The sequence below is a fragment of the Gouania willdenowi genome, chromosome 11, assembly GCF_900634775.1.
Source record: "Gouania willdenowi chromosome 11, fGouWil2.1, whole genome shotgun sequence".
NCBI classification, from domain to species: domain Eukaryota; kingdom Metazoa; phylum Chordata; class Actinopteri; order Blenniiformes; family Gobiesocidae; genus Gouania; species Gouania willdenowi.
Window position 1 is genome coordinate 15949633 of NC_041054.1, and position 20826 is coordinate 15970458.

The 20826-nt window shown below is 38.9% G+C and overlaps 3 protein-coding genes and 1 long non-coding RNA gene across 6 annotated transcripts in view; 1 reads left to right on the plus strand and 3 right to left on the minus strand.

The window, feature by feature from the left end:
• The window catches only part of LOC114472429 (homeobox protein Hox-A2a), a 35820-nt gene that overhangs the window by 4687 nt on the left and 10307 nt on the right, over positions 1–20826 (minus strand). The window lies entirely within an intron of this gene.
• Positions 92–9231, minus strand: hoxa3a (homeobox A3a). 3 transcript variants are annotated; one of them, XM_028461680.1, is made up of 3 exons: positions 9216–9231; positions 4828–5419; positions 92–1801 (listed from the first exon to the last, which is right to left on the minus strand). In XM_028461680.1, exons 2-3 carry the CDS (start codon positions 5300–5302, stop codon positions 1035–1037), a joined length of 1242 nt encoding a protein of 413 aa, XP_028317481.1. In that variant the 5' UTR covers positions 5303–5419; positions 9216–9231; the 3' UTR covers positions 92–1034. The 3 variants fall into 3 exon arrangements, with proteins under 3 accessions (XP_028317481.1, XP_028317482.1, XP_028317480.1); XM_028461681.1 differs by lacking the exon at positions 9216–9231 and adding an exon at positions 7329–7645 and having other exon boundaries at positions 92–1798; XM_028461679.1 differs by lacking the exon at positions 9216–9231 and adding an exon at positions 7329–7522.
• On the plus strand, positions 8159–12402 carry LOC114472448 (uncharacterized). The gene is made up of 2 exons (XR_003675101.1): positions 8159–8456; positions 12124–12402. It is a non-coding gene; the product is annotated as an uncharacterized LOC114472448 (long non-coding RNA).
• On the minus strand, positions 16060–18381 carry hoxa4a (homeobox A4a). Its single transcript, XM_028461696.1, has 2 exons — positions 17254–18381; positions 16060–16689 (listed from the first exon to the last, which is right to left on the minus strand). Exons 1-2 carry the CDS (start codon positions 17705–17707, stop codon positions 16355–16357), a joined length of 789 nt encoding a protein of 262 aa, XP_028317497.1. The 5' UTR covers positions 17708–18381; the 3' UTR covers positions 16060–16354.

A 20826-nucleotide genomic window follows, 5' to 3' on the forward strand; every position in this document is an offset into this window, starting at 1 on the left:
TTATTATTTTCTTGATGTATTAGTGCTCACATTAAATTACAAAATTAAAGAATGTGATTTGATTATATTTCAGTTGTTTTTTTTTTGTTGTTTTTTTTTATTAATCCTTTGAAATGAAGCAGCATGGAATGTACAACATCGAAAAGAGACGATGATAGTTTATTTCATTTTTTTTTTCTCCAAAAAAGGAAATGCTAATCTGTCCCTCTTTCCACCCTTATTGCATGACTGATTGATTTTTTTTTTTTTTTTTTTTTTTTTTTTTTTTTTACATTCTCTGAGAAAATACAACGCCTTCTCGACAAAAAAAATAAAGAAGAAATGAGAGAGGAAAACACACACACACCGCCTGTGATGGCGACGAGCTGCTGCTTCATGTTTGGGCTAAAAATGAAACCTGTTTTCTAACAACCTTCCCCACACACGGAGGGTGTCAAATAATACTGCATGGAGGAGTCCGTTTATCATTACACAGAGCAAAAAAAAAATAAAATAAATAACATTAGACAGTCCAAAATGAACGAAACATAATCCAAGGAGGTTTGCGTGTGAGCCCCTGGTTTTCTTTTTTTTGTTTAAAAATGCGTTTCCGTCATAATCCTTAACACACAAGTGCAACAAAATGCAATAACACAATTCTTCTTCAACTGCGGATAAATAAAATACAGATAAAATTCACATTTAAAAATGAATAACATGTGTTCATAATACCCTGTTTGATATTAAAAGATAAAAATAAAAAAATAAAGATTAAATAAGACTAAGCATATTGCCCCTCCCTCCCTCCTTATTTCTTTTTCCCTACAGCCCATAGCCCTCGGTCAATGACAAGAGCAAATAGAGAACAAATTCAAGCAAAGTTGTGATTATTTATCCTATACTACTTTACACATCAAACTATAGAACATAAAGAAAAGGAGAGAAAGAGAGAGAAGGTGGAAGCCGTTGAGGAGACGTATATAGAAACAAAAGCAGCCGAATATGTGTGGAGGTGGAGGGTGACACAATGGGGCGGAGACAGTGATCCATCCAGGCTACAGATGCGTCAGCTTGGGCGCTTCCTGGATTCTTCCCTGAGAGTAGTGCGGCGTTAGGTCTGTGTAAGTCGGTGTCTGATCGCACACTGCGTGGTGCTGACTGTTGCCCATTGTGATTGCTCCATTGTACTCCATGTTAGCGGACGGTGGGTGCGGTAGATGGGTCAGACCGAACACTGAGCCGCCCGAGCTGGGCATGGAGTCCATGTAACCTCTTCCTCCGACATAAACAGGGCTGCCTTGCATGTGCGTCCCATAGTTTCCATTGCCCTGTAGAGGGTGCGCGTCATACTCGGGCGTGGCTGAGTCGGTCCCGGGATACCTCTTGTTGTTGTTCAAAGGCGGGTATGACGTAGACATACCGTATGTGTTTTGATGAGGTTTGTTATAAGACGTAGGAGACTGGGATTCATACGGTACACTGTTGACCAAAGAATGCATAGAGTTTAGGTATCCGCCACCCCCGCCTGCACCGGAGTTTGGACACACCGGGCTCCTGGGGGACTGTCCACCAGGAGAGGGCATCATCCCAACGCCCTTCTGATCCTTCTTGTATTTCATCCTGCGGTTCTGGAACCAGATCTTGATCTGTCGCTCCGTGAGGTTGAGCAGGTTCGCCATCTCCACCCTCCGGGGTCTGCACAGGTACCGGTTAAAGTGGAACTCCTTCTCCAGCTCCACGAGCTGAGCGCTGGTGTAAGCTGTCCGGGCCCTCTTTGATGCTGCTGACCCCGGGGGACTCTTGTCTCCGGGGCAGCTCTCTACTGTCAGGCACAAGGAGAGCATGGTGTCAATCAGTAATCCATTACAGACTGTGCACACACAAGATACACATTCTACACGCACACGCACACACACACACACACACACACACACACACACACACGTGAAGGTACATAGAGATAGAGGTGGGGGAGGGGTGGTGCACAGGCAGAGACAGGAGAGTGAGAGTGAAAGCCAGAGCTGATAGCAAAAAGTCCACAGTCAGGAGGGCAGAGGTGGTGATTTAACAGTGTGTGTTAGATAAATATGTCCATTTAAACACACTACTTTAAACACTCCATAACCGGAAATGAGTGCCATTATCACCATCCCAATGTAAAACAACGCAAGCACAACATAATGCTCACACTAAAACATATAATAGCCTATTAATAAATGATTAGCAGCATCACAACATCTTTATAGTACACAGATATTGTTTTTCAACCTTGGGGTCGGGATCCCATGTAGGGTCGCCTGGAGTTTAAATGGGGTCACCTAAAATGTCGAGTAATTGACAAAAACAACTGTTTTTTATACTTTTACTTTGTCAAATATAAATTTAGTTCAGATAAAATGTAGTAAAAAATAAATAAATAAAAACTGAGCTGACATGAGTTGTCACTAATCCTGCAGCTACTCTGTATTTGTAACACAATATAACAAACATGATCAAAAACCAATTCTAGAAAAAAATGTCGTTGGGGTCACCAGAAATTCCTGATAGCAAAATGGGGTCACGTTCCGAAAAAGTTGGGAACCACTGAGCTATAGTGTTAGCATAATTTAGCTTAGCCTTATTCATTTAAAGTGAAATCAACCTCATATTGTTGACCTTGAACATTGCTACATACCACTATAGCCCTCCACTGGTTTATGGTCTCTAACCAGTACAGACAATATGCACACATAGGCATTCTAAATTCCCCAGTGTGTGAAATACTTGTCCTGGCTCCACTGATAAACTCAAGTGGCTGGAGCCTGACTGCAGCAGTAAAGCATGTGTTGTTGTTCTTCTTCGTGCAGGCAGACTGCCAACACGTCATACATTTCACTATCTGTCCTTCAAACAGATTTAGAGGAATGCAGCATGACATAATTGTATTACGTGCAGTAAAAGGGGCTCTGGTGCTTGGTCAAATGGTAACAAACACTTCTCCATTAAGGTGAGTTAGCTTTTTGTTCATCAAAATGAGCTTGGATGGCTGAGCTGGATACATTAAATTTTTAAATTTTTAAATTTTTAAATTTTTAAATTTTTAAATTTTTAAATTTTTAAATTTTTAAATTTTTAAATTTTTAAATTTTTAAATTTTAAAATTTTAAAATTTAAAATTTTTAAATTTTTAAATTTTTAAATTTTTAAATTTTTAAATAGCCACTTTTTATTCACCTTAGCTAAGAAGATGTGTAAACCCAAACATTCCTCCAAAATTTTGAAATGTTTGAAACTGCATATTTATGTTTAAGGCTTATATTAAATTTTCATTAAATGCTATGACAAAAGAAGCCTAAGTTAAAAAATAAATCTTATTTCTACATTTTATTCAATTTGAAAAAAAAAATCATATTCAGTTAAAAAACCACAACCTGTGTCTTGGTGATACTAAATTGAAAATAATTAAGCTACGAAACTCATTAATATCTAAATACAATCTCAAGCTTTAAAACCTGACCTACAATCTTTATGAACACCATTCAGTCTCTGATTTTTTTCAATGAATAACTTCACAGAATCGTGAGAAACTGAACATTCTTGCTACATTTAGGTATAGTGTATGAAAATAACCCCCCCCCCACACACACACACACACACACACACCTAATAAAAACAGCATGACAAACTGAAACAACTGTTGTGTGAGTGTTTGTTTGTTGTCTCACTGGGATCAGTGGAGATACAATGTTTACAGGACAGAGAGGTCAGATGCAGGGCACAAGGACCTATGGGACCTCCACCACCCTTCCTCAACATTCTATAAAGTTTACTTTTTGAGAACCAAACCACTATCATCAGGTAAATTAATACTAATTAATAAAGTTTAAACCAGAGGTTCCAAACATTTTTGGGGGTCATGACCCCATTTTGATCTCACAAATGTTCGGCGACCCCAGAAGCATATAATTATATACTAGGATACAGTTATTTGATATTTATTGTGTGTGATGTGTATTTGAAAAAGAATAATAATAATAAAATAAAAAACTTTAAAATATAATTATAATCAGTTTTTTTTTTTTTTTTTTTTACCTAAGGTTTTTATTCATTCATTCATTTATTTTTTGTATTAATTACCATTTTATTTCCAGACGATCCCACATGGGGTCCCGACCCAAGGTTGAACAACACATGGTTGCAGTGCTTCTCAAAATGTTTAGGCTCACGTACCCCCTTTCTCTTATTTCTGAATCCAAGTGTGCCTTTTGTCCAACTACAACATTTTGCTCATACTATATATTAAAAAAACAACTATAGAGCAACACACATTTTATATATTTATTTATATGTTTTTATATAATTTCCCATCATTTCGTGCCTTGTGTGGGACAAAGATGAACCCTTGTATTTTCAGTTCATGTTGTAATAAAGATAATTTCCATTATTGTACTTAGCTAAAAATAAACAATTCAAAACTCCATATTTTTAATGCTTTCATTTGTTCATTTTCCACTTTTTCTCTGTCTTAAGCACTACAACATTTTACTCAGAATACTATTAAAAAACAACAACTACATAACAAAATGATGGAATGAATGAGTGATAACTAAGTAGAATAAATCAGCATATAGCACCTTTTTTTTAAATATATATATATAATTTCCCCTCATCTCGTGCCTTGTGTGGGACAAAGACTGACCCTTGTATTTCTAATGACTCCATATTTTTTTATGATTTCATTTGTTAATTTTCCACTCTCTGTCTTAAGTACCACCCTGTAGTGCCTAGGGGTACACGTACCCCTATTTTAGAAACACTGGTTTAAGTTGTCACCTATAGATGGGTACTAGTACTACTGATGAATAATACCTGAGCTGGAGCTACTGCTGGGTTTCTGCTTGGTGTTCTGACGGGACTCCTTCATCCAGGGGAAGATGTGCTTGCTGCGTGAGTTGGGGGTCGGTGAGCCATTCTTTGCACCGGGCTGGTTACACCCGTTGCTGGAGTTTTGGCTGATAGCACCAGGGGACTGAGAGGAGGGAGGAGGGGGCTGGGGACCTGATGCTGGCACCTGCGGTTGATTGCTTTCTGGATGAGCCTTGGACTGCACCGCCTGGATGGCTGCTGTGGCCCTGTCGCAGCTCTCCGCCATCTCCCCCGACTTGTGCAGAGCCACGGAGCCGTCAGGAGACTGCAAGGAGCAGGCAGGTCGATGGTACTCACTTTCCACATGAGAGGCCCGGGGATATTGGACCTGATTGGCATCATAACTGAAGCCATTTGCGCTTTGATACGGGTAGCCACTGTAAATTGCAGAGCTGTCGTAGTAGGTTGCCTTTTGCATCTCGCCGTTTCCCAATATTTATTTCAGAAACTGACAGGGTCTTGACACCCTTGTAGAATAACATTGGCACCCCGTGGTCACGTGACGCCTCTCCGCCAATGGCCTCCTCGGGTGAACCTGGGGTTACAAGAAGCACTGTGAGGGGAAGAAATGGTGGCGATCCATCTTACTTTTCAATACAGACTTGACACTGAAGACTATGGAGGCAAGATAGGGCCAACAATTCTGTAGACTATTACCGTTTACCTTATGGCTTATACCAGCCACTAAGGCATGCACTAACCTTATATCACCATCTGTGCTATAAAAAATAAATAAATAAATAAATTGAAAAAAAAAAAAAACATTTTTAAAGCATTTTTTTAATAATATCAAAATAAATTTTAAAAAAAATCAATATGAATCATGGGTTAAATGTTTTTTTCAAGTCCATAAAACATCGTTATATCCGTGGGGAATCCTATTGGACGGAATTGTAAAGTGGAAACAGCTTGTTAGAGGGTTACCACACAGGAAAAATCATATTTCTGTTACAATGTTATTCTACTAACAGGGCTGTCAACGGTGCGTCGAATTCCTGTGTTAAGTTTTTTCAAAAAAAAGAAAGAAAGTCGCAAACGGTTAGTATACACTTTTTTTATTTTAATTTTTTTTTAAGCGAATTTCTGTTCATCACTATTAGATGCATTAAAGGAATATTAGCTACCAAAATAAATAAGCTAAGTGGAAGCACGTCCAACTGGTGAAGTACATAAACAGCCATTCAGGCGTTTTCCCAGCAGGCAGATGGAAGATGAATGAAAGGACCAAAAGGAAACCTGAAAAACCGGACAGGCGCCCGTGACCACATGCTGAACCTCTTCTCGCAGGCCCATAATAATGGCTGTTGTCGGTCGTGTCTTGGTGGCACGTTAAAGTGATATATGGGGAGGTCAGAGGCCCGGGACCGCCTGCACTGGATGAGCGGCCCGGTACAGAAACCGGTGGATAGCAGCCTATAAAACTACATGAACTACATAAAATAATATATATATATATAATACATGTAAATTAATTATTTCTTTAAATTTTACATTCAGGAAATGTATCTTAATAGCATTAAAAAAAAAATGCTTTTAATAGATAATATTTTTATACTTAAAGTATTTCACTTTGAGTAAACTATGGTTATACTCATTTATCTTTAAAACATCAATTGGTTTAAGTCTGTTTGTTCTTAATAATAATAATAATAATAATAATAATAATAATAATAATAATAATAATAATAATAATAATAATAATAATAATAATAATAAATAGCAATGTATTTTACATTGAGTGAATAATTTTATGTATTTATTGTATTAATTTTCACTCTTTATTTCCAATCGTTGCTTTCATTTGTCAGACATTTAATTTACGGCTCAGAAGCGGGTAATTGACTTTTTTTAAATTGTACATATAGGCTTACACTAATCTAACTAACACTCTATTCCTTACACAGTCAATAAAGTATTTCTCAGAACATAATGTAAAACTGGAAAATACTATTATTGTAGACAGCAATAACGTTTTATCTTTTCTAGTAACCTAAAGATTCAGTGTCCAATAAATCCCAAAGCAGACATTCACATCGTTTTCGTCCAATGGAAACCGAAAATAAGCAGAAAATGCCTGAATCTGTGCCACTGCCGCCGTGCGTAACAAGGAAATCAGTGTAAAAATGAGCCTCTTTAGCGCAGCTAAGCTATCCTGGAAGAAGGTGCCTTCGCTATAAATCTGCATTCCTCATGTGCGGGGGAATGATATGACAAAGTTGTGTGTCGGAAAAGCCTCGGCGATTGTCATAAATCGCATAGAAAGGAAGACAAAAGGAGGACTTAAAGCTGTGTGAGCGCAGCTCCACGCTTAGAGAAATCTGGCTGCCTGACTGTGTGTGAACTCTTCCTGAACCGAGATCTAAGTCATACGGTGATAAATCACGGCACGACACACAAACTCTGCCATTTACAATCGAGGAAAGCCTATTTCTGGCCTTGCTTACCTTCTTATCCTCTCACGACGAATGCAGAGCGCCGAGCAATATGTTCTCATTCAGCGACGAAATCGATCAAAGCCGTAATCCAGGGGAAAGTTTAAAAGGCAAGGGGCTGAGTTGGTGGGGCAGCAGTAGCACACACTGCGCCCTGCCATGCACCGAGCATTAGCAGCCACAACAAGGGAAGAGCAGAGTAGAGTAGCCCCCTTTTCCTTTCCCCCCTTTTTCCTTTTTTCCCTACTCGACGTGGATGGGCAAACTGAGGTTACGAAAGCAGGCGTGAGCAGCCAGGTCAGCAAGATAAGGACTTATCTGGCCCCACGGTTGAATTTATCGTCATGCTATTGAGCATCAACCAAGGGCTTCATGCACAGCAACGTCAAACCCAAACCAAAGGTTGTACTACTAGACTATAGTGATCCCTCACCAGTACCATATGCAGTCACCAGTGAACTGCCCCGAACCTACAGCGTCACCATAGACAAGAAAAATTATGCAAATGAAGTAGCGCCTTGGAAAGCCAGTTCAAATCTAGTGGTTCTTCTCCTCCTCCCCCAGACAAATGAGGTAGTGCGTCTAGCTAAAAAGAAGAAGAAAAAAAACATTGCAAAAAAAAAAAAAAGACCCCAGTCTGTGTTTTTAAATATATTTGTTTGTGTTATTATTGACCAAATGTTTAGTAGTAGAGCCATAAACCCAATGAGATGGTGAGGAGACGACCAATACAAAGGAATAATCAGGAGCTGACCAAGCTGCATTTCCATCTCCATGGAACATAAAGGGCTTCTATCCACGGCTTAATCATTAACCTGCTTTTTTCTTCCTTTTTTCTCGTTTTGCATACAAGTCAGTTTTTGGCAAAGGGCGCGCACTTTATTTCTTCATGGCCTCTCATATTAAATAGTGAACGTCAGTTGTTGTTGTTTTTTTTTTTTTTTTTTAGGTTGCTCAAATCTGCATTTTGGCGCATATCAAGGAACACATCACCACAAAGTGTGAGAAATGAGCAGAAGTTTGATCACCAAAAGGGAAAAGTGGAAGACATGCAGCGAGGAGCCAGAGAGAGAGGATCCGGCATCAGGGGGAATCCCTCTGCAGGGCAATGCTGCTGCTTTATGGAGACAACGAGACAGAGTGAGCCAGAGAGATTTATGTCCTCCCAGCTTCTCATGGTTGTAAACACATCCATGTCTAGAGTTTCTCTGCTGATTTTCGGCCCATGGACAAAATTCAATGGCACTTTTTGGGGAAGAAGAAAAAAAACGACACTGACCGCGTGGGAGGTTGAGTGGGATAAAAATTTACGCGTGAGGATTTTTTTTTCCAGCTTACTCGGCTTTTCTTTTGCTATCCTAAGTAGCCACTTTGTGCAATTATTTACCTCTTTGTTCTTCTTTAAATTGCTGAATCGTCTTCTGGCTTTAATTTAGCCCCGAGGAAAGGGTGAAAAGTCACTGGGTCTGTGGGGCGCTTTAGTGTGGTGCGTAAAAAGGGTGCGCGACAAACGTGGGAGGAAGAAAAAAAAAAAAAAAATCTGTTTTTTAGGAGGAAAAAAAGCTTCCAAACATCAATGCTCTAAGATATAACAGCCAAAGGCGGATGGCTTTCACAGCAGAAAGTAGTTTTTAAAATGAGTGAGGCAGCGCTCCAAGAGTCGCGATTTCCCTCGTCACTTTTATAGTGACAAATTACACCACAAAGACAAGTGGAAGAGAAGGAATTATTGCTGTTGGGCTGCTCATATTGCTGCTACAAGGAAATGTACAATCCATGGGTCGCTTCTCTATCCCTGCAAGTGTTTCAGTGGGCGTGTGAGGTACTTATTAGGAATTGAATAAGGATATCAACCATCAAGCTTTCATAACACAAATCAATAAAGATATATGGACTTACCGAAGGCAGTTCAAGGTGTCTTGGAGACCGTGCGATGGCCTGTGTTTACAAGGTTGGATTTCTGCAACGAGGAGGACAGTAATTGACCTAAAACTGTTTTTGACCTATTCTACATTGCATTTATGATTTATAGTACACTTTGTATGTCAATATAGTTAAAAAATAAATAAATAAAAAATCTAATTATAGCTTATTAGAAATAGGCCTGATAGTGAGGAACGTTTTGTGTTCTGGCGTTAATGCATAAAAGATGCATCAAAACCAAATGTGTGAACTTATGAATTCAGTGAAATAATTTATGCGTTTTATTCTTATTTTATTATAGATGTCCTTTGTTTTAAACAAGGTGTTTATTTTATGATTTATGTTACTTTTTCCAACAAAACAATTAACAATTTATGGCAGCCCATGCATTGTTATGGTTATTAAATTTAACATATATATATATTAGGTGTGTTGCCATATAAATATATGTATGTTTACATGCATTTATTTTTAAAACGTATTCCTCATCAAAGCACAACAGCAGATCTTTAAAACAATAAATATTAGTCTATGTAAATAACCGTTTTTGTTGTTTCCCAGCTGGCCGTTATAAGCATTTTCTCCAGAAACGGATCGAATAGTCATTAGCTTCCGAGCACCATCTTCCCCAAGTCCCCGCGCCCATAAATCAAGGTGGCGCGCGGTGACCTCAGCGCGGCCGCGCGGTCCTGCACGGGCACTCCGTCTTCCATTATATCCTCGTTTCCCCGGTGGAACCCACACAACCCTATGCACTACTCCCCTCACTTTTTATATGGAGCAACCTCTAATGCACAGAAACACGTCAAATGCTTTGTTTGGTTCTACGGAGAGAGCTGCATGGTTCTAGTTTTCGATACGATCCTATATAGTGCAGGGTATGTTGACATTTGAATAAATACTGATAATACAAATAGAAGCATGTGCGATTTTATACCAATATTTTATATATTTGCAGCTGATTTTCACATGCAGTTTATTAAGTGTATTATTAATTTAGTTAAAGAAAAAAATAGGCCAACCTTCTGTGTAATTTATTTAGACTATTTATATGTTGCTGTGTTAAATCAGAGGTATAATTATCAACATATATAGTGATATATTGTTGGTATATTTATTTTTCTCGACCTACAAAAATCAGGACCCATTTTAAGTAGTGACCTCTGCCTCTTGAAGCAATAACTCACGACAGTAATGAACAATCGGCGGAAATACCTCAAAATAAAATCCATCCTCCCAATGCTCTGGGCTCTGGCTCTGTCCGCGTGGAAAAACATATCCGTCCGTGACTCGCACAGGCGCACAGGCACATCCACAGACCGTCTGTCAGCCTCTGCCTATTATAGCGCTATATACTTTCCTCTCCCCAGTCGATAAACACAAGCTACAAAGCCAGGACTCCCCTCACGGATAGATAGAGGGGTAACCCGCATATAATCTGCATCATATGGTCAGACCCGGGGGCTCGTGCGCTTCCCTGTTGCCATATCATCTCGCAGTATTATGCACCCCTGCTCACGTGACGCAACGTCAACTTAAATCCCTTTTATTTGAGCCCGTGAATCATTAATGGAGGCAGTCATTGCCCCTGAGGAGATCGGTTTGGAGGGGGATAAAAAAAAAAAAGGGTAGCTATACTATAGTGACACAGTGCGATGGATCTGGCAGAGGTGCGAGTATCTCACTGAGAAGCAGCTTTTTTTTTCCACGTGTCGCCTATTCAAAGGAAAAAAAGGGGGCTGCTCTGTCACTTTTAAAGTGCCATATATTCACAGCCTGTTAGTGGCTGAAAGAGCTCTAATCCTTTGCTGTATTACACCGAGTTTCAAGTGCATTGCAGCAGCAGCAGCAGCAGCAGCAGCAGACACGGCCCCGAGCAGAATATTTGCACACCATGGGTGACAATTAACACTGTGTGACACGGATACGGCTCTTCCTAAAGTGGGGCCTTACTATTTAAAGCACGGTGCAATAATTTACGCACCACTCCACTAAATCTCCCTTCCTTTCTCTTCTTAACTACTCAGTAGGGGCTGTTAAGCGAATTGCACATAACTCAACACAGCAACGCCCCACCACCAACACCACCACCCCTTCTTCTTTCTTTGTCATACTCCATCTTTAGCCCCACTTAAGTCCGTGATCCTCCATCAGCACAAGCTGCACGCGGACGGGTAAACAAAAACAAAACATTTTTACCTGTTCTACACGGACCTATGGCTGTGCGTCCTGGTGGGGGCCTGTCAGTCCGTCAGCAGTGAGCGGAAAGTGGACTCGATTTAACCTAAGAGTGACTTGCTCGACCCCGTTAGTCAGAACACGGGTCCCCATTAGACCTACATGCACTTTTGCATTTCCTATGAGCGGGTTGAGTGATGGTAGAAATTACAAGAGTTGTGCAAGGTAAGAGGTTCTGGCATCTGCAGCCCCTGCCATTGCAAATAACAGCTCCATAATGCATGGCCACATACACATGGATGGTCATAAGCATTGTCTGTCGTCTCACTATCCAGATATTTGCACCAATCTTGCCCGAGAAACGTTTCCCAGCTTTCGGCACCGTTTGGCGCTTGTTTTCCTTCAACACCGAGCAGCAGGCGTGGAAAAATCACAGCACGATGATTAATCATTGGGTGGGTGGGTGGGTGGGGGGGTGACAAAGACAGGGTCCCACTCCCACGCCGGCCCCTTTCTTCTCAAACTACAACTTGAGTGGTAAACTTTTGAAGAGGGGAACAGAGGCAGGTCAACTAATCTAACGCTGGAGATAACAGCTTATATAGATAATAGGTTAGAACATACATTTTTTTTTTTTTTTTTTTTTTTTTAAATACATACACAACAATGAGAGTCAAATTCAGCATTGTTTTATGTTTATTTGCAGATTGTGAAGCTGCCCTGCACTGCAAGACTCACCTGAACTTTTCCCTGACCCCAAGCAGCGGCTTCGAAACCAGAAAATGCACCTAAATTAACCTTTTTTCTCCCCCAAACTCCTTAAATACATTTTTCTCTTTAAAAAGCATTTCAGCCAATTATCAAAAAAAAAAATAGATGAAATAAATGAAATGTATTTTTAATACGTGTTAAACTAAAGTCTTCAGCACACAAATCGAGGCTTATCTCGGTCACAGAAAGGAGTGAGAGAAGCAGACCTCTTGATGTTAACCAGGCGGCTGCTCCATATCTTCCCTCAATGTTGACACTTTGCGCTCTTTACAACTGGATAAGGGGTTGCCAATAATTTAAAATGCAGATAATTCTTCCTGCCATGTTTGCATTAGATAATTTAAGGCAATTTTAAGGTGATCTGGGAATTCAATTCCATTGGCTGAGTGTAGAAAACATAATGGACCCAGTGCACTCCATATGCATAACTGAAAACTGTGTTTTTCTACTGTTTGTTCAAGGGTGGTCTCAATAAAACATGTGTAAAGGTGTGGATTTTATGTTTTTTTATATATATATAAAATTAGGCTATAAGGTATAAGTAACTGCTGCCAGCAATAATAATAACAATGATAATACAATTATTGATATTTTTTATAAACCTTCTCCAAATGTGAAACTCTACTTACCGAGCCATCAGTTTTCATCGTCACAATGGCGTGAAAAGATACGGACGCCTCATATTTTCAGTTGAATATTGCCAACACAAATACAGACTGTTTATACAATCGTGTCAACGTCAAGTACTTTGATTACATTAGTCCCCCCCAAAAAAGTTCACTGTTTATACCTTTATACCGCAACACATTCAATAACCATACAACCAAAAACTCCATGACCTTAAGGGTCACATTAAGTTTTAATGAATAAGTTTTGGTTTTTCATAGTTCAATTGCCTTAGGTCAAGTGATTAGCTATAGTCAAACTGGTCCTGCTGTCGGATTATACTCACTGGGATTTATTCAGTATGATACTACTAACAATAATAATAATAATAGTGTATCTGGGTCAATGACCTATAAGAATTTCACGCATGATATTTCATAAAATGGTCATCATCGGTCGAGTTTTGCATGAATATTATGACAGAAATACTTTGAAATATTATACAGGACTATAATATAATTAAAACAGTGCATGAAATAAATTTAAATAGATTTAGAGTAATTTAAAATATTTTTTTTTAAAAAAAAAAACAGCAGTCATGGCCAGACAGTTGCACCACATTACATTTTGACACTTTGAATAACAGAATAAACTACAGAAGTATTTTAGAAAATAACAATAAAAAAAAAAAAAAAAACCTAAAAAAATCAAAGCGAGCACATATATACTGTTACTACATATTTGGTATGTTTTGATGCATTTGAATCTTTTTTTAACTAAAATAAATGCAGTTGTACAGAATATTTAGGAGTCACATCATTGATCCACCAAATGATTAATTAAAGAATATAAGATAAATAACTTTTTTTTTAAAGTTTAATAGGGATGTACGTAAATGAAAGACTGAATATAAACTAAAATGATACATTAAGAAAATTCCCCACAATGTCTATATTCAAGTATATTCAAGTTAGCAAAAGATTTACTCACAATACATGAAGGTTAGTGTCCAGCAGATTCAGAAGAGTGAGGAGATGTGACTTGCACCCAGCAGAAGATCACGTCAAATGAAAATAAGTCAGAATTTCACATCTATTTCTGACCCAGGGACATTCAATATTCAACAAGTCACGTGAGGAAGTGAATTAAAATTTCAACATGCTGGAAGTGACCTCTTTTTGCAAATTGAATGAAATCAGATTTGTAACATGGCTAGTTAAGCTTCAAGGAGACTGCACAGTGCCAGTCAGTTATCTCAGTGCTATCTGCAGTGTCCATGTTTGCAGCAAGTTTAATCAATGTTAATGTTGTTTTTGTGAAAGGAGGGGAAAAACATGCATGTCTTTGTTTTGCATTGCACTAATAATGTTGGCTCTTAACTAAACTTATAGGTTTTAATATTTTATCCTCTTGATTTTATCTTATTTTTTATTTTTTGCTCTAAAAAAAAGGAGTGCGTGCATATGCGTACACGCGCACGCACTACTTTTTTTGGGCACAAATGCATTTTTTCTCTTTTTTTCCTGTTGTTTTTGTATTTCATGTGTGACAAGTGCTGTTTTTGTTGAAATTATATACTACATGTAACTGTTTTGTCAAAAACAATAAAAAATACATTACATGTTTTGCTCCAAAACCTTCAAAAATTGTGTCATCACCTTGGTATTGCACAACTGTTCATATGTAAACATTAGTGCTTTTCAAAGAAGTCTACAATGAAAGGAAATCAAACATTCCTGCTCAAACCGGTCCTGTTCATTCTTTTCAAATGGGATTTTTGGGGACGTTCAATGTTCAGATCTGCACCTTGAGCGAGGGTTTTTGTTTCCGAGCCCTCCCTGGGTAAATCTTATATGAGTAGAAAAAGCTCCCAGCAGTCTAGAGAGGGCTGATGTATGATCTGAACATTGTGTGTGTCGAAAGGTCAGGGGTCAGAAGAAGTGCTGCGAGACGGTGATTGGTCAAAGCCGAGCGTGTCCCTCAGCTGAACCCTCTATTGTTTGGTTGTTGCAGGTATAGTGACCAACACTCACACTGAGGTTAGTTAAGGAATCAGTATAATTAGTATAATAATAGTAAGTGAAAAGAAGAAGTGGCCGGAGACATTTACCATTAGGGTTTGAGCAGATCACATGTTTGGTATAAAACGTGCAAGACTTCAGCTGAATCTGCCTCTAAAGACAAAATACTAAACCTTGTACATTGGTTTTAACTGCAAAATGTGCATTATATTAACTAAAATATCTTACATAAAATACAGGGGCTCTTGAACGCAACACAAGCAATGTTTTAACCCATGTGTTAAAATGTTTTTAGATGTATCACTTGTAACACAATTTAAAATGTTTATTTTACATGCAAAATTACTAACGTACAATATATGGCAAAATATCTTTAACAAATCGTTTATTAGTTAAAAAAAACATTTGATTAGTATAGAAAAAATTATGATTTTAATAATAATGATTAAAAAAAAACTTTCACTTGCATTATTATCATTTTTTACTCGCATTACATTCCTGAATCAAAAAGATTATCTATAGGGAAATCCGTACATAAATTATTTTTGTCTAATGTAACGAATTAAAAAAGTGGATGAACGTGTGTCGTTGAATCACATGTTGCGCTCGATGTAAAAATATCCAAATACAATAAAAGCCGTATGTTAGTGAAGCACATGTTTATTTCACAAGGACATTTGATCCTATTCTATAATATATATATATATATATACATATATATATCACAACGATCACTACTGAGACAGCACATACAAATATTCACAGTTTAGAGCACAAGTACAACAAAGAACGCACAGGCACAAATAAACTAGACTTCACGACAGAGAGAAACAGAGTCTTTTGAACTCGACTTGGACGCTTTTCCTTTTTGTGCCTTCGGTATGATTTTTTTTGTTTTGTTTTGTTTTGTTTAATCTATGTACATTACATGTGAAAGTCACCTGGACTACATTCATCAGAAAACCAACCCACGCTATAACTACATTTCTATACTCTGACTGATGCCAACAGTCTAAAACCAGCGTGTCTATCGGGCACCTACAGAGTCTGTCTAAATATCTTTCAAGTATATTAAAACTTTTCATGAGGAATTATTTTTTCAAATAAAAAAAAAAATTAAAAAAAAAAAAATCAGAGAGAACAAAGAAAACGAGCTTTCACCTTAATCACATGATGACTGCAATGATACAATTTTCTCCGAGTCCTATATGCATTTGAATGTGCGTAATCCTTCTTTTTTTTTGTTATAATATTCATCAAATATATCAACACTTCAGGTGTCACCGTAGTAATTAGAGGTGAATTTCAAGCTTATATGAGGAGGGCAAGGTCGAACGGAGAGGGGAAGGGTACAAAGGACGTGACAGGGGCCCAATGGCAGAGGTATGGCTGAGTGAAAGAGGATAACACAGTGTAAAATACTGAGAATCGGTCCATCATATTCCACGTGTTGGTTGCCATCTCAGTCTGAATTGTGGTTGTTGTTGTTTTTTTTTTTTTTTGTGTTTTTTTTTTAAAGATGAGGTTCCTTCATATAGACTATAGACCAGCGGTGCACGGCGTGGGGACGAGCTGCTGACCTGTTTTAATCTGCTGCTGCTGCTGCTGTGGCCCCGAGATTGAGGACGAGGTGGAACTGGAGGATCGGATCTTGGTGTTGGGAAGCTTGTGCTCTTTTTTCCACTTCATTCTCCGATTCTGAAACCAGATCTTCACCTGGCGCTCAGACAGACACATAGTGTGGGCGATCTCCACCCGCCTGCGCCGGGTTAGGTACCGGTTGAAGTGGAATTCCTTCTCCAGCTCCAGAGCCTGCTGGCGGGTGTAGGCAGTGCGGGACCTCTTGGGCACTCCTCCATTGTAACTGGCATTTACTGGGAGAGGAGGAGGGAGGGAGGGAGAGGGTGGGGGGGGGGGGAGGAAAGCCAGGCAACACAAGCAGGTGTTACATGCAGGTTTATAGCCACACGTTTATATTATATCTGCCACTGAGGAAATGTGAAGATGAAAATAAATATTTAGATTCAGCTGCTGGAAAAATCACAGCCACTTAAAGCGTTTTATCTTGTCTCACGTTCATGCATGACCTTATATTGCAGACAGTGCAAGCATTCGCATCCAGGGACATATTAAAGCTTAGTAATGATTAACAAAACCAGCGGGGTTGAATATTACAGTTTGGCTCGGCTCCAATGGCGGAGGTAGTTTGGGTTAAAAGAAAAAAAAAATAACAAAGGCACATGGCCCCGACAGACGAACACAGGCAATAAAATTTACGAGGGTCTTTAATTACCGACCCTGCTGCTCGATAGTCGTAAATTGCTGCTGTAAGGGCTGCTACTAGTGTTGCCTCAATAGTCGTGTATACATGCATGCGTGCGCTCCAGTGGCTGTTCCTCACTGGTTTCTGCTGGTTTCAAACCGTGACGATCACTCACCGATGTTAACGTGGACCTTTTTCATCCATGGATAGACCACCGGTTCCTTGCCCTTAATCGCCACACCGGGGTATTCTTCAGTGGAGAGGCTGCAGTCTTTGCTGGTATGGTTTGCCCCTGCGCCACCATCCGGGGCCGCGGAGAGCCGAGCACCGTGGCTCTGTGGCACGGGCTGCGGCTGCGGCTGCTGCTGCTGCTGCTGTGCGTGCGGGTGGCCCCCGTCGGAGAAATCGTCGAGTCCAGCGGCGGCGGGGACGTTACCGTATTCATATCCCGTTTCAGTGTAGTTTGACCTCGGGTAGGATGGCTCGTCGTGATGGGGGAAGCCCGTATCTTTTGCCCGCTCGTAGTAATCCCCGTGGTTCGGGATGTATCCGCTCTGCTGATATTCGTCGCATGGAGGAAAGGAAGGCTCAATATAGTTGGAGTTTATCAAGTAGGAACTCATGGTCATTAATTTGTGAAGTGCAACAATACTAATTTTTATCGCGCTGTCGTTTTTCTGATCTCCACAAAACCCTCCTACTCCCCCTGTCAAATGTACAAAGTTGCCTGGTCACGTGTGAGAAGCCACCAATCACCGCGTGTCCTGTGGGCATCATGTAAACAGGAACCAATGAAAGCATGGCAGGGAACTAGCGGCACTGCCCTAACGTTGATGTTTTCCTTATTAAATCACAGCATATGAAGCAAAAAAAAAAAAAAAAGATAATAATAATAATAAAGAAGCCATCAACTAAGTTGTTTACTGCATGGATCTGAAGTTATGGTGGTGAGGCTGCGCTCATGCATCTGAAACCAAACCACCTCCTTAGAGATAGAAATCCAAACCTCTAGACAATAAAGACTCCTTTTAAACAAAGCATCACGAGCGAAAAACATAGATACATGATGTTAGAGTTTGAACACAACATCAGACTGATACTGATGTACAAGTAATGGATTACAGCATCAGGTTGCTTCTAAAACTATGCTCAAATGCGCACATGCTAACAATGTGCACCTAAATCCATAAAGATGCATTATATATATTCATATACTCAATATATGTTAATGGAAAAAACCAAGGGAAACATAGCAGGAATAAACAACAACTCGTTTTTTGTGAAGTGACACAATTAAATAGAATTTTAAACGATTATATATCTTTAAAAAAAAAAAAAAAAAGCTAAAATCACAATGACTACAAGCTTCTAAGGTGTTTTATCAGAAGGCTTATTTCGCTTAGAACTTGTTTGGAGTTGGCAGAACCTACATTCTTTCACAGCAACTTAAAAAAGCTCACTTAAACACTGAAAATAATCCAAAACCTTTATCTCTCGCATTGAATTCAAACAGAAAATACATATTCCAGATACATATACACAGGTCTGTTTTGCTAAATTGGAGCAAAACTTGAATAACGAATACAACTTTTGTTAAACAGTGGGTAAATAACCAAATTGGACAAGCAACATAAAGGGATTTTTTAGTAAAAGAGTTTAACATGGATCGAGAATGCCTGTGCCTGCAGTGAGAATGAGTCGTGACAGGCCATGCGATGGCCAAGTGGTGCAACAACATATTAACACTTTTACTAAACATTATAGAATAAAACGCTATGATAACGACAATTAGATTAACAATTAAACTATATTACTATAAATATTTAAAAACCGACTAATTTAATTTTTTTTTTTTTTTTTTTTAAATGTATTCCATTAAAATTCAGTAGTGATGCATCTTACCGTTTACACAACACTCAGCCATCTCGTCCAGCTCTTGTTTCCTTTCCATATCCGAGGCCGCACACTGTATGCGCCCCCTGAAGACGCAGCGACTCCTCACAAAAAAGATCCACACTGTCTCCATGGCATGGGCCTCTGCCTAAAGAAACAAGAGGCCAAACTTCGGAAATATTGAAAAGCTTTCCATTCATTCTCTTTTTTTTCTTTTCTTTCCCCTCTGCTCGCCCCTATTCTCTTCTTCTCTCCCTTCAGCAGAGATAACTTCTGCCTGACCCCAAAGTGACACCGTTTCCATTTTGTTTCTGATTAATCTTGCCCATTGACAGTCTTTGTTAAACAACAAGGCGTGCCCCCTTTTTTTTCTTTTTCCAAGAGGCGACATTTTCATATCTGTTAGACGCAGTGACCTGGGGTTCACCCCGGCCTTGGACTTCAGTTTTCAAGGCTCTGTCCAACCCTGAGAGAGGTGGGTTTACGCGCGCGTCAGCACCCTCGAAGGTCTCCCTATTGTTTTAAAAGCTCACACACATTTCAACTACTTGTTAAAAAGTGGCACAAATGGACTCCCATAGTCCTGGAGAGGAGCAGCGAAACCATATTATTATTTATCAAGCTCATCCTCCACGAGTCTGTAGTTTTCGGACCGAGCAGATGGCCTTGGTTTTGTTTGGGTTTTTTTTTTTTTTTTTTTTTTTTTTGCTCTTCAGAAAAAAATGATCATTTCTTGTATGGCACACTGTTGCTGAGAATCAGGGCGGCTATGATTGTGCACCTAACTCATCGTAGATGACAGCTGATGTGCTTTTCTACAAAAGATGCTCTATATCTGTGCGTGGCTGAGAGGCAATATGTCAGCATAATGTCAGCTGGTAAGACGACTTCACATGATATCTAAATTTACAGTCTGCTGCAACTCAATTAACTACACACACACTATATATATATGCTATATATAAATATCAATACATCCTGTATAAATATGGGCCGGGTCACCTCGGCTATTACGCACTCACCGTCATTCATGCAAGAATTACGGCTCCTGTTGTAGTGGATAATTTACTTGTTGCTTGTGAACCGTGAATAACTTTGAAACAACCTGATTCTACTGAAAATGTATTTTTTTTCCTGTTATCTATTATTAATAATAATTAGTCTTATTTATTATATATTATATAAATTAACCTGCAGTGGAAAAAAAGCTCATTTTAACATAAATTTTAACCATACATTGTCTATGTTATTGAACGCTAACACTCAGTGTCATGTTACAGATTGTGTTTCTATATGTTATCTTCTTCCAGAGCTCAAATTGTCAAGTGTAAATATATTTTAGCCAAATACATCATGCTGACGGTTGACTGTAAATTTAGATTATCAAAGAAGTGGTGTGAAGATGGTGACAGATTGTGCATGGCATGACGCACAAGGTCTGCAGTGTGAAGTGCTTGGAATGACGGCGGATAATAAAAAATTGTCTCTGCTTTCGAGATGTTCCAAGGATGCATGTTTAAAAGGCAACACTAAATGCTGTCGAGGAAATATTTTGATCCATGCAAACAGTGTGAATAAAATATGTATCTTATATGGCGTGTGATTTTTCTTTATTCTTTTGTTGCTTTGTTTCATCAGGTAACAGATAAAAACGGAATAGTTGTCTCAACACCACAGAATGTGTGTTTTTTTTTTTTAAATATGATGAATATGAAAGGTAAAGTGGATGTAATCAACGCCTATTGTTCCTGCGAAAAACTGTCTAAATTGAAAAAGAAATGAAAAGGACCATCGTATTAACTTATTATCTTATTTCCTCAAAGCATGCAGTTAAAACTTAAATAGCCTCTATATT